A 13397-nucleotide genomic window follows, 5' to 3' on the forward strand; every position below is an offset into this window, starting at 1 on the left:
TGTATGTATATAGATGTTGGTTAATGGGTGGAGGGGTTGAGAAGAATTGTCTTTGTTAAACTTTGTTGATCAAAAAGAATTGGTTGGATGAGTGGACCTGGGCACCTACTCCTACAGGCCTGACAACAGATGCTAACAGTGATACTGACCTTTCCTGTTCTCCTTGGTGACTGCGATGTTGTCTCCATTGGGTTTCAGCAGGACTGTCTTCATTGACCCATACTCACTGCTGGACACCTGTCACACACACAATCAGACCACATTTGGATATGTGACTACAAAAAATAGTGGCTCACCAGAAACTATATTCGTCACCACTCGCCCCTTTCCGTAACCTACAAGAAGACTCGTCCCCCTATCGATGAATGTTATGTGCGAAAATACAACAAACCGATCAGAATGCGCGTATGATTCTTCTTAAAAGAATCCCTTACGAATAATTTTTTATTTTACATATGTCTTGCATCTAAAGAGATACCGAAGATACAGTTAAATGTGTTCAATCATACTGTATCATTCCGCCTGTCCCGATGTGCTTTAAATTGCATCTGAAATATATATGATATATGGGGAAATATATGTGAACCATTACTGAACGAGTTGACAATTGTTTTAGGTATGCCCGTTTGCGCTAAGACGGAACCCGGTTGCAAAAATGGCCACGAGAGAGTAAACATCAGGTACATCAAAAAGATTTGAAGCTTCCTGATGAGACCATATCATATTTTATATATTTTTGAAAAGTTAAACCAAGATGGCTGCCAGTCACGTCTGCTCACCTCAAAGGTAAGACAGAAATCATCCTCCACATCTTCCTCATACTCCATTAAGTCCTTCAAGCCTTTCGCCACCTCCTGCACACAAGGCACAACAAAACCTGAGATTACAATTTACCAATTTATGTTGTTGTAATTTTTAGAATTCATACAGTCCATTTCATGTTTTCTCCAATCAGCTATGATATCACCAGAAATCAACTCTTCTCAAAGTCTACTGTAATATGATGTTATGTTTGCCTGTGTCTAAAGGGTGCACAGGTGACCAGTCGCCTGAGGTGCTGCAATTTTCTGCAAGGAAAACTATGATTGTGGTCTTGCCTAGATTATGTCAGTACCATACCCCTGCTTGTGGGTTTCATCAAGGCGGTAAATAACCTAGAAACATAATCGGGGCGAACCGGAATTCGAACCCAAAATCATAGGTTTCTGGCGTACGTGCCCAAGGGACGCAACTCTGCACAGCGAATCGCGGCGCCTTAGACGACTTGGCCACCTGTGCCCCCCGACCACCTAGTATCATCACTGTCTGATAGTGATTCATAAAGAAATGCTCCTGATACAGTCAGCAGAAATTCTTATGATCAATGAAATATTTTTTGTTGCTTTTATTTTCTATTGTGAATCTTTTTTATCACTGGAAAGAAAATTCAAATATACTGCTTCATACACATGTCTTTGTTTAATAGCGGCTGGATTATGTAAGATCTGATTCTTTCATCTTATTTTACTCACCGCCAAAAGAAACGAGCACCATAGAAACATATATAGAAGTATGTACGTTGAGAAGGGATGTTTCAAATGTGTACCACTTAATGTTAAAACTAACAATCAAGTTAGTCAAGTGTTACCACAATGTCCTTATTCTTAACACGATATGCTGCACATGATTTTCAAACTTAGTTGCTAATCCTGCACGAGACAAACGGTGCATCTCAAGTCATGGATCTATGACATCACATGTAACTTCTTTGAGAGGCATTTAGAAGTTGGAGTATTAAGTAAGGATAAGAATTTATGGATGAACAACATTTTTATTACAATTAGGAGCAACATTTCGGTGTAGGTTCTAACACCGTTATCAAGCAAATGATGACATCACATGTGAGGCGTTCATGAACAGTGGTTCACACAACATAACAGAATCTTCGTTTGTGCATCAAACCAATCTAATATCTCTTGAATATGATTAATTCTTCATATATTGACCAACATGTTAAGGTGAGTGTGTATTTAATCTGTAATGTCAAGAATCATGTATTCCTTAACTTCTTTTGAGTAGTATACAAAACACATGCCTGTCAATGTGCCGTCAACTAAGGGAAGAGAACTGTGGATGTATCTATGGAATCTGGTGATGTGTACTTACGGGTTTGACATGCATGAGGTCATCGACTGTGACTGAGGTGACGCCAACCGTGGCACGAGGATTGGAGAAGGGGACGACAGCGGGACTGAGCAGCTTCTTGTAGCAGCAGGGCGGGAAGCGGATGTCTAGGTTGATGGAGTTGTACACAGCCAGACCCATCAGCTTCACACGCTCAGGAAAATAGCAACACTCACTGATATTCTTAGACTTCTAGTTATAAAACATGATGTGGGTACAGCATTACGTACAGCATTATCCATGTAATGTTCAAGGTGCGACTTATATTTATATATTTGTCACCTCTAGATGTATTAAGACAAAGTAGGCACTTGATAAATTCTGATGAATCTAATTTTAGCTGATAGTCACGTTGGGATATAATACGGAAAAATTGCAACACCCTGAATCTGTATAGTTTAAACATGTATGTGTGGAAGGATCTCTATAATAACTGTGTAAGGATCTCCATGACAACTGTATGTGTGTATGGATCTCTATGACGACTGTGTGTAAAGATCTCCATGACCACTGTATATGTGTAAGGATCTTTGACAACTGTATGTAAGGATCTCCATGACAATTGTATATGTGTAAGGATCTCCATGACAACTGCATGTGTGTAAGGATCTCCATGACAACTGTATGTGTGTAAGGATCTGCATGTCAACTGTATGTGTGTAAGGATCTCCATGACAACTGTATGTGTGTATGGATCTCCATGACAACTGTATGCAAGGATCTCCATGACAACTGTATATGTGTAAGGATCTCCATGACAACTGTATGCAAGGATCTCCATGACAACTGTATGTGTGTAAGGATCTCCATGACAACTGTATGTGTGTAAGGATCTCCATGACAACTGTATGTGTGTAAGGATCTCCATGACAACTGTATGTGTGTATGGATCTCCATGATGACTGTGTGTAAGGATCTCCATGACAACTGTATGTGTGTATGGATCTCCATGATGACTGTGTGTAAGGATCTCCATGACAACTGTATGTGTGTATGGATCTCCATGATGACTGTGTGTATGGATCTCAATGACAACTGTATGTGTGTATGGATCTCCATGACAACTGTGTGTAAGGATCTCCATGACAATTGTATATGTGTAAGGATCTCCATGACAACTGTATGTGTGTATGGATCTACATGATGACTGTGTGTAAGGATCTCCATGACAACTGTATGTGTGTATGGATCTCCATGATGACTGTGTGTAAGGATCTCCATGACAACTGTATGTGTGTATGGATCTCCATGATGACTGTGTGTATGGATCTCTATGATCAATGTCTGGAGGGATCTCCACGACAACAGCATGTGTGTATGGATCTCCATGACAACTGTCTGTGTGTTGGGATCTCCATGACAACTGTATGTGTGTATGGATCTCCATGACGACTGTATGTGTGTATGGATCTCCATGATGACTGTATGTGTGTATGGATCTCCATGACAACTGTATGTGTGTATGGATCTCCATGACAACTGTATGTGTGTATGGATCTCCATGACGACTGTATGTGTGTATGGATCTCCATGACGACTGTATGTGTGTATGGATCTCCATGACAACTGTATGTGTGTATGGATCTCCATGACGACTGTGTGTAAGGATACAACTCCTACAAGGTTAAACTCCTGGTAGTTCTCACAGGGCATGGCACTGAACCAGTAGCAACCCGCCATCTTGTCGTAGTTGAACATCCCTGGAAAACAACATCAGTTAAGTCACACCGACTGACACCCATACTCGTTGGGATACCCTTGATACAGGGATACATTAGATCTCCACACAACATTAACATACTTTCAAGATAAATCAACCCTGACATACCCCATGCTTGTCGTAAGAGCAGAGCAAACTGTGGATTGGGAGGTCGACGACACCGTTGATTACGTGTCATCATATCTTGATGGTGATCATTGCTCATAACTTTGTTTTTGACCACTTACAGGAGATAATATCTCTGGAATATTGCTGACTGAGGTTCTTAACAACACTCACTCACTTGCCAATGATCTGTGATAGTCAGTGAATGCTTATTTTATGCTACTGTTAGCAGTTCTATAGCTAAATCAGGCCATGACATTTGAAATGGAGTAAAATCTGACATATAAATGATTTATAGCATTAAGTATATTTCCTTATGTGATTCAAACCAAATTCTACCATGAATTTGGAAAATACTCGATTGCAAATGGTCAATCAGAGGTATCAAACCACAATAAACTCGCTCTGATTGAAATAGCCCATTTAAAGGTTGCATCACCAATGGTGATTCAACCCACCCTGACCCCCCTTCCCTGGCTCCACCCTCCAACCCATCCTGACCCCACCCCCCGACTCCACCCACTTTGACTAGACCCACCCTGACTTCACCCATGTAGAACGCCAACTGTCATTCCACTCACCCTGACATAGTAACTCACCCTGAACCAACCCATCATGACCCCACCCACCCTGACATCACACTCAATCCACCCATCCTGACTCCACCTACCATACTCAGGCTGGAATATCTGTCTGATGAGCAGCAAGAACCACTCCTTGGTCAAGCCGCCCATGTCCAGGCCTGGCTCCCCGGCGAAGGTCACCTTCAGCTTCTTCTTCAGGTCATGATGCTTCCTGGCAATCTGGAACATGTCAGACGGTATTACACGATCGGAGCTTCGGTCGCAGAACTGGATCATCCTACAGGGATGGGCCATTATGACTTCAGATCATGCTCTGAAGCAGAGCCAGGATTTTTTAAAAGGGAGTGGAGTGCATATTTCCAAATTATCGAAGTGAACAAAAAACAATGAGAGGAGGACTGACACTGGTCAACAGAAAAAGGTGTCAGAAAAAGGGGTGTCATCCTGGAACTGAATGACAGCATCTGATTCTCACCTGGCCAGGTGCTCTGTCTTACCTCGTTGAGAGAATCGGACACCAGGTGAGACCTCCGCACCGTCAGGTTCAGAAACAACATCCCAATGTCAGGCAGTTGTCGACGTTGCACTTTGGCCACCAAACTTTTCTGTAAGGAGAATGCAGAATGTTAATATTCTTCAATATGTGATGTGGCCACACCCATTTTGATCACTACCACCTACCCCCTCCCTTCTATCACACCTGTAGACCTACCCCTCCCTCCTATATCACACTCTGCACTTACCCCTCCCTCCTATCACATCTCTGCACCGACCCCTCCCTCCTATCACATCTCTACACCTACCCCTCCCTCCTATCACATCTCTACACCTACCCCTCCCTCCTATCACATCTCTGCACCTACCCCTCCCTCCTATCACATCTCTACACCTACCCCTCCCTCCTATCACATCTCTACACCTACCCCTCCCTCCTATCACATCTCTGCACCTACCCCTCCCTCCTATCACACTCTAAACCTACCCCTCCCTCCCATCACATCTCTACACCTCCACCTCCCTCCTATCACATCTCTACACCTACCCCTCCCTCCTATCACATCTCTACACCTACCCCTCCCTCCTATCACATCTCTACACCTACCCCTCTCTCCTATCACACTCTACACCTACCCCTCCCTCCTATCACATCTCTACACCTACCCCTCCCTCCTATCACAACTCTACACCTACCCCTCCCTCCTATCACATCTCTACACCTACCCCTCCCTCCTATCACACTCTACACCTACCCCTACTACCCCTTCCTCCTATCACATCTCTGCACCTACCCCTCCCTCCTATCACATCTCTGCACCTACCCCTCCCTCCTATCACATCTCTACACCTACCCCTCCCTCCTATCACACTCTGCCCCTACCCCTCCCTCCTATCACATCTCTACACCTACCCCTCCCTCCTATCACATCTCTACACCTACCCCTCCCTCCTATCACATCTCTACACCTACCCCTCCCTCCTATCACATCTCTACACCTACCCCTCCCTCCTATCACACTCTGCCCCTACCCCTCCCTCCTATCACATCTCTACACCTACCCCTCCCTCCTATCACATCTCTACACCTACCCCTCCCTCCTATCACATCTCTACACCTACCCCTCCCTCCTATCACACTCTACACCTACCCCTACTACCCCTCCCTCCTATCACATCTCTACCCCTCCCTCCTATCACATCTTTATACCTACTCCTCCCTCCTATCACATCTCTACACCTACCCCTCCCTCCTATCACATCTCTACACCTACCCCTCCCTCCTATCACATCTCTACACCTACCCCTACTACCCCTCCATCCTATCACATCTCTACACCTACCCCTCCCTCCTATCACATCTCTACACCTACCCCTTCCTCCTATCACATCTCTACACCTACCCCTTCCTCCTATCACATCTCTACACCTACCCCTCCCTCCTATCACATCTCTACACCTACCCCTCCCTCCTATCACATCTCTACACCTACCCCTCCCTCCTATCACACTCTACACCTACCCCTCCCTCCTATCACACTCTACACCTACCCCTCCCTCCTATCACATCTCTACACCTACCCCTCCCTCCTATCACATCTCTACACCTACCCCTCCCTCCTATCACACTCTACACCTACCCCTCCCTCCTATCACATCTCTACACCTACCCCTCCCTCCTATCACATCTCTACACCTACCCCTCCCTCCTATCAAGTCTCAATGTACACCTACCCCTCTCTCCTATCACATCTCTACACCTACCCCTACTACCCCTCCCTCCTATCACATCTCTACACCTACCCCTCCCTCCTATCAAGTCTCAATGTACACATACCCCTCTCTCCTATCACATCTCTACACCTACCCCTACTACCCCTCCCTCCTATCACATCTCTACACCTACCCCTACTACCCCTTCCTCCTATCACATCTCTACACCTACCCCTACTACCCCTTCCTCCTATCACATCTCTGCACCTACCCCTCCCTCCTATCACATCTTTATACCTACTCCTCCCTCCTATCACATCTCTACACCTACCCCTCCCTCCTATCACATCTCTACACCTACCCCTCCCTCCTATCACATCTCTGCACCTACCCCTCCCTCCTATCAAGTCTCAATGTACACCTACCCCTCTCTCCTATCACATCTCTACACCTACCCCTCCCTCCTATCACATCTCTGCACCTACCCCTCCCTCCTATCAAGTCTCAATGTACACCTACCCCTCCCTCCTATCACATCTCTACACCTACCCCTCTCTCCTATCACATCTCTGCACCTACCCCTCCCTCCTATCAAGTCTCAATGTACACCTACCCCTCCCTCCTATCACATCTCTACACCTACCCCTCTCTCCTATCACACACTGCACCTACCCTGGCCATGATAATCATCTGCTGCTCCGAGTCCTTCTGCAGGATTGTTCGTTTTGCTGCAATGCTCAGGATGAAAGGATACTGGCAGAATGAAAACCTGCAACATTGGAAAACATATGACATTAACCAGAGTAGCTACACAATAAGGTTATTGACACCATCAATATCGCCCATGCTGGAAACTCTGAGATTTACTGCCTGAAAACAGCTACAAGATGGCTTCACTGGCCTGTCAAAGAAAGAAAGTGTACACTGGTACATCTACCGTATTGAAGAGACATCATTACTGTTTGTATCATTGGAAATTTTTCAATCTGCATAACTGAAGTCTTAAATGATGGGAAGGGACCGGTCATTTATTTTAGGGGTGAGTGGGTCATATTTTTGGATGACCCTCCCCATGTCCTTGTACATTTTGTCATGACCCTCCCTGAAAAGACAAAATGCAAAAGCACTAATACCTTGCAAAAGTCTGTCCATTTTTCCATGACCTCCCTCAATATGCGTATTATTTTTTATGACCCTCCACTACAGACTGTCATATTGTGTGACCCTCCCCTGTTTCCCCCATCCCCACCCCTAATAAATGTCCGGTCCCAAATGATACTGATGACATGAGCATATGTACTAATTTATTGATGTATCTTAATATAGTCAAAGATAAATTGGGTTGTACTTCAAAGATATTGTGCATATAATGAATAATCACTGGGAATATATCTGCCACTTCAAACGTTTATTGATGGGGAAAAAGAAGAAGTTTCATTTGATTTTTGAATGATTTTATTAATCATGTTGTTATATGAACATAAAAATATTTATTTATATGAGTATGTGTCACACAAAATATTTACAGTACAGAAATTACTATATTTATATTTTTGTTTGTCAAATATGAATATTATGAGCTATTAAGTATCAGAGGATGCATTTACTTAATGAATATATATAGGAAGTTAGGAACACCATTAGTTACAGTGACAAGCGTGCCAGAGAACACTGAGAGATGGCCCACTATAAAGCCAGGCTATGGAGGAGGAGGAGGAGGGGGGGGGGGGGGGGAGAGGGGGGGGAGAGGGGTGATGGAGGGGGGTAGGGGGCTGATGCAGGGGGGGTAGGGCTGATGCAGGGGGGTAGGGCTGATGGAGAGAGGTAGGGGTGATAGAGGGGGTAGGGCTGATGGAGTGAGGTAGGGCTGATGGAGTGAGGTAGGGCGGATGGAGGGGGTAGGGCTGATAGAGGGGGTAGGGCTGATGGAGGGGTTAGGGCTAATGGAGGGGGGTAGGGCTAATGGAGGGGGGTAGGGCTGATGGAGGGGGTAGGGCTGATGGAGGGGTTAGGGCTAATGGAAGGGGTAGGGCTAATGGAGGGGGGTAGAGCTGATGGAGTGGGTAGGGCTGATGGAAGGGGGTAGGGCTAATGGAGGGGGGTAGAGCTGATGGAGGGGGTAGGGCTGATGGAAGGGGGTAGGGCTAATGGAGGGGGGTAGAGCTGATGGAGTGGGTAGGGCTGATGGAGGGAGATACAGCTGATGGAGGTAGTTGGACAAGTGGAAGGGGAAGGACAGATGGAAGGAGGAGAGCATAGCAGCTTCTTCTGCAGGCAGAATGAGGTCCAGAAGAGATATACTGACTATGATGACCGAACTAAGACAAAAAACCTATTACAGTACCTAGCGGAAAAAAAACAAACATGAAAAAATGAAAAAAAGATGACTGCCAAATAGTGACACAGATTTTGTCAGAAGGGGAAAGAGAGGATGGGAGGCTACCGACCTGAGCTGGCGCAGTTCGCTGGGGACCCCCTCCTCCTCACCCCCAGGGACAAGCTTTGTGTTCATGTACTGAGCCATGCCCATAATGTACAAACACCTAGCAGGGGTGAGCAGGGGTGAGCAGGGGAAAAGCAAAAACAGTGTTCTCAAATTACTTAAAGTCAAACAAAGTCAAATATTGTAAAATAAGCTTAAAATTTACTACGAAACTGGCTAGACCTACAGTCAACTGAGGAACTAACAAAGTGTACACGGTGTATGGGACAATCTGACAATGCTACATATCTGAACACTGATTATGGCTACACAATATCTATTCAGTAGGAGAGAAAAACACCTGATTCTTTCCTCTTACTATAGTTAATCTATCATGCCATGACAGGTGCCCTTTAACAGCCACTCTTTTTGTTTGGAGTTGTACATAATGGCTGGGTCTGAAAACATTCCTAAGAAAATTGAACCAAGTTTTTAATTTTAAGAATTTAATATTCATCAGCACATTTAAACTGTATGATATAATTCAATCAACAATAAATGATCCAATTTAACACAGTGCACTTCTTTAGGCTTTTTAATTACTTGATTTACTGATTTACCATCAGAATTCCACATATATGTATATTGAAAAAAATTTAAATTTTGAGGAGACTTCTTTGTTTTACAAGGTTTGTCAACTTATTTAAGTCATGAAATAAAACAAAAAAAATGTAACCTTTTGATAATGATTTTTGCTTTTATTAAAAGGATCACTTAAGAGAGAAATGCATGAACAAAATCATTTTTATTCTTATTTCAAGTACCAGTGCATTAGAAGCATAGACTGTAACATTGACGGTAGTCCATTGACGTTATAGATCCCATGTTGACTGTATTTGGAAACTATGTAAATTCAGTAACCAATAACAAGACATACTAGAGTATTACATACTCAAATGAATGCTGAACCAGGCAAACAAAGCACAAGCTGGTGAAGAATAGCTAAAGGATATGTGTAACATTCTACAACGTGACAATCTCATCTACTCCAGAAGGTGACACTTAAAAACACTTCGGTTCTCCAGCACAGTGTCAAATCAGCAAAGAAACTCAAAATTATATTTTTTCCTGTTTAACATAAAACAATACCAGAGGTACTGGTGCTCACCTTTCCATTATCTTAAACCACTAGGCAAAGAACCCATTTGAAATATTTTCTCAATTTCTCAAATTGGTTTAATTTCTGATGGCATCTATATTTGAATATTTCAACTGAAAGCTCCAATGTCTTGTAGAGCAGGATCATGTAGATATCTTCAAATTTGTTTGTAACAATCTGTCAAAGGGTAAAAGGGGAGGGGAGTTTAAAAGATGCTGTACTTCAAACTGTTATTAATTCCCTTGGTGGCCATTTTGAATTAACAAAATGAAACACTACCTTGCTGTTGTCAAAAATATTGAGGACATGTAGATTTCATTACCCTTAGGGTAAAAGGGGAGCCAAAAATGAGCATGTGTGTCACACTGATTTTACAAAACTTGTGTAAGAATTCATGCATTACCCTCAGTCCTCCTCTGGAAATAAACTCATTCTGACACTCATTTCTCACAATCAGTATGACACACATGCTTGTATAATAATCTCTATGCATTGTTAATATCTGTAGTGCAGTGCTGACAGACAGACAATTGGACGAATTTTGTCATTATGAATGGGAATCAATAAATAAAGTCTCCATAAAGTAACTCGTGAAGGTCAGGGTAAGAATAAATCTACAGTAACCTATGCTTGTCTATCCTGTGAAGATCCGGGTAAGAATAAATCTTCAGTAAGCCATGCTTGTCATAAGAAGCGACTAACAGGATTGGGTTGTCAGGCTCACTGACTTGGTTGACCCATGTCATCGTATTTCAATCGCAAAGATGGATGCTCATGATGTCAATCACTGGATTGTGTGGTCCAGATTTGATTATTTACAGACCGCTGTCATATAGGTGGAGTATTTCCGAGTGCAGTTTTAAACAAAAAACAAACAAACTCCATAAAGTCTTATTTGAGAAGTCAGATGAGGAAAGCAAGTGGAAGGCCTGTAGACGCTACATGAAAGCAGACAGTGCAGCTGGACATACCCTGCATGTGAGCTGGGGTTCTGCCAGGCGTAGTACTCCGCCATCAAGTCCAGGTGGTCTAGGGAGCTGTTGTAGAAGTCCGAGTACGGCACAATGGATGGCAGCGACAGGTTGTTGGCAGCATCTGAAGACAGCAAACATGTACAAGTCTTTGTAAAGAAGTTTCAGGTTCTTTGTTGCTCCTGCATCAGGTGAATACAGTTTTCATTATACCTTTATTTCATTGGTTAATCTATACCATGTGACGAAACAATTGATTTCACTGACCTCGAATACTGACTCGTCACATGATCAGTATTGACCTGTCATGTGATGAATATTGACTTTAGTCTGCTAGAAAACAAAATGGCGTCTGGTAGTAACATATTACTGTAGCTGGTTACTGTAATGAAACAGAGGACGGTTTAAAGGCTTCATCAACTTCAAAGTGAATTTCGGCACAAAAAAATGAATGAATACTATTGGCGAGGTCAACATGCGAAAGCAAGGACCCTCGGACCCGACCCCTTCTTTGTCGAGAGTAATCTTTAGTATACTGCAAGTGTAACTCACTGAATAAAGCCATGACTTTTGTAGCACTCGGTATCCACCATGTGCATTTGGACAGGGGAGGTAAGTCTTGTGGCTTTGGTGGAAACAGGCGACAGGAGATGAAGTTATGAAGACGACCGACTATCGACTTGAACTGATCCGAAGGAATTCTGGAAAGAACACAAAGAGGTGGTTGGTTGGTTGGTTGGTTTGTTGTTTAACGCCGCACTCAGCAATATTCCAGCTATATGACGGCAGTCTGTAAATAATCGAGTCTGGACAAGACAATCCAGTGATTAAAATCATGAGCATCGATCCACGCAACTTGGATCGATGACATGCATCAACCACCCGATCCCGATAGTCGCCTTTTACGCCAAGCATAGTCGCCTTTTACGGCAAGCGGGGGTTGCTGAAGACCTATTCCACCCCGGATCTTCAAATGGCAATTCAGCTCAAAATATTGTCAACTCATGTAACATATTTTCCACTTGTGTCAACTTGCGTCAACTTGCGTCAACTTGCGTCAACTAATGTCACCTACTGTCAAGGCATGTGAACTGCTGTTAACTTCATCAACCAATGGCACTACCATCAGCAACTGGCACCTATTGGCACCTATCAGCAATCAATTGCACAATGTTTTGTGGTTTTTTTGCTTGTTCAAACAAGTATGTAACCAAAAAAACAGTTGTGTACCATCAACCTGGGAAATTCCTCCCTACATACACAAGCATACAAACTCCTATTGCCGCCATGACCTTAACACAAGATGCGCAGTAAAGCAGTGCACATGTAAAGGGAAGTAACAGTATGCCATATTGGATCACATTGTTTTTAAGTATAAGGATGTTTGGGGTTTTTTGAAAATGGAAATGAAAACAAAATGTGCTGCAAACTTTATGACTTTATGATGATGCGAGGGGTGCCTGAGAACCAAGCCTATTATTTTCTTTTAGCCCAAACTATGTGTCACTTATTGTCATCTTCTGTTTTTCCTCATAGTTTTTTTCATTTGTTTCAAACTTATTTGGGGCGGTCGGGTAGCCTAGTGGTTAAAGCGTTTGCTCGTCACACCGAAGACCCGGGTTCGATTCCCGACATGGGTACAATGTGTGAAGCCCATTTCTGGTGTCCCCCGCCGTGATATTGCTGAAATATTGCTAAAATCGGCGTAAAACCATACTCACTCACTCACTCAAACTTATGTCAACTTACCTGCGGAGCCAGTGCACCAGAAAGTGATGGTCGTGGTCAGACAGTGCCGCTATCTGACGCAGCAGGTGTGCAAATATCACATAGGTTGTCAGATTGCTGAACTGTGGATTCTGCACACACAAAAACAGTTTCAATAAAAAATATTTGGGGCATAAACATTCACATCAATTCATAAAAAGGTATACAGAAAGACTCTGGCAAAGTTGATCACCATGGTGACTGAGCAACATTGTGACTGCATGACCATAAACAAGTCAGGTAAACTAGTGACTGAGAGCATGAGCAACAATCCACATTATATGGATACAATTAGGGC

The 13397-nt window shown here is 43.4% G+C and overlaps 1 protein-coding gene across 2 annotated transcripts in view; it reads right to left on the reverse strand.

Moving 5' to 3' along the window:
- LOC139452183 (probable E3 ubiquitin-protein ligase HECTD2) overlaps positions 1 to 13397 on the reverse strand; it is a 77806-nt gene that overhangs the window by 12602 nt on the left and 51807 nt on the right. For both annotated transcript variants that reach the window (XM_071233545.1, XM_071233544.1), the window contains 10 exons: positions 13082 to 13191; positions 11885 to 12033; positions 11333 to 11456; positions 7453 to 7549; positions 5070 to 5177; positions 4659 to 4791; positions 3775 to 3863; positions 2146 to 2307; positions 780 to 854; positions 150 to 237 (listed from right to left, as the gene is read on the reverse strand). In XM_071233545.1, the coding sequence (XP_071089646.1) occupies positions 150 to 237; positions 780 to 854; positions 2146 to 2307; positions 3775 to 3863; positions 4659 to 4791; positions 5070 to 5177; positions 7453 to 7549; positions 11333 to 11456; positions 11885 to 12033; positions 13082 to 13191 (1135 nt within the window). The remainder of the gene's footprint in view (positions 1 to 149; positions 238 to 779; positions 855 to 2145; positions 2308 to 3774; positions 3864 to 4658; positions 4792 to 5069; positions 5178 to 7452; positions 7550 to 11332; positions 11457 to 11884; positions 12034 to 13081; positions 13192 to 13397) is intronic.

Source organism: Haliotis cracherodii, unplaced genomic scaffold, assembly GCF_022045235.1.
Source record: "Haliotis cracherodii isolate W230 unplaced genomic scaffold, xgHalCrac1.p SCAF_9, whole genome shotgun sequence".
In the NCBI taxonomy this organism is placed as follows: domain Eukaryota; kingdom Metazoa; phylum Mollusca; class Gastropoda; order Lepetellida; family Haliotidae; genus Haliotis; species Haliotis cracherodii.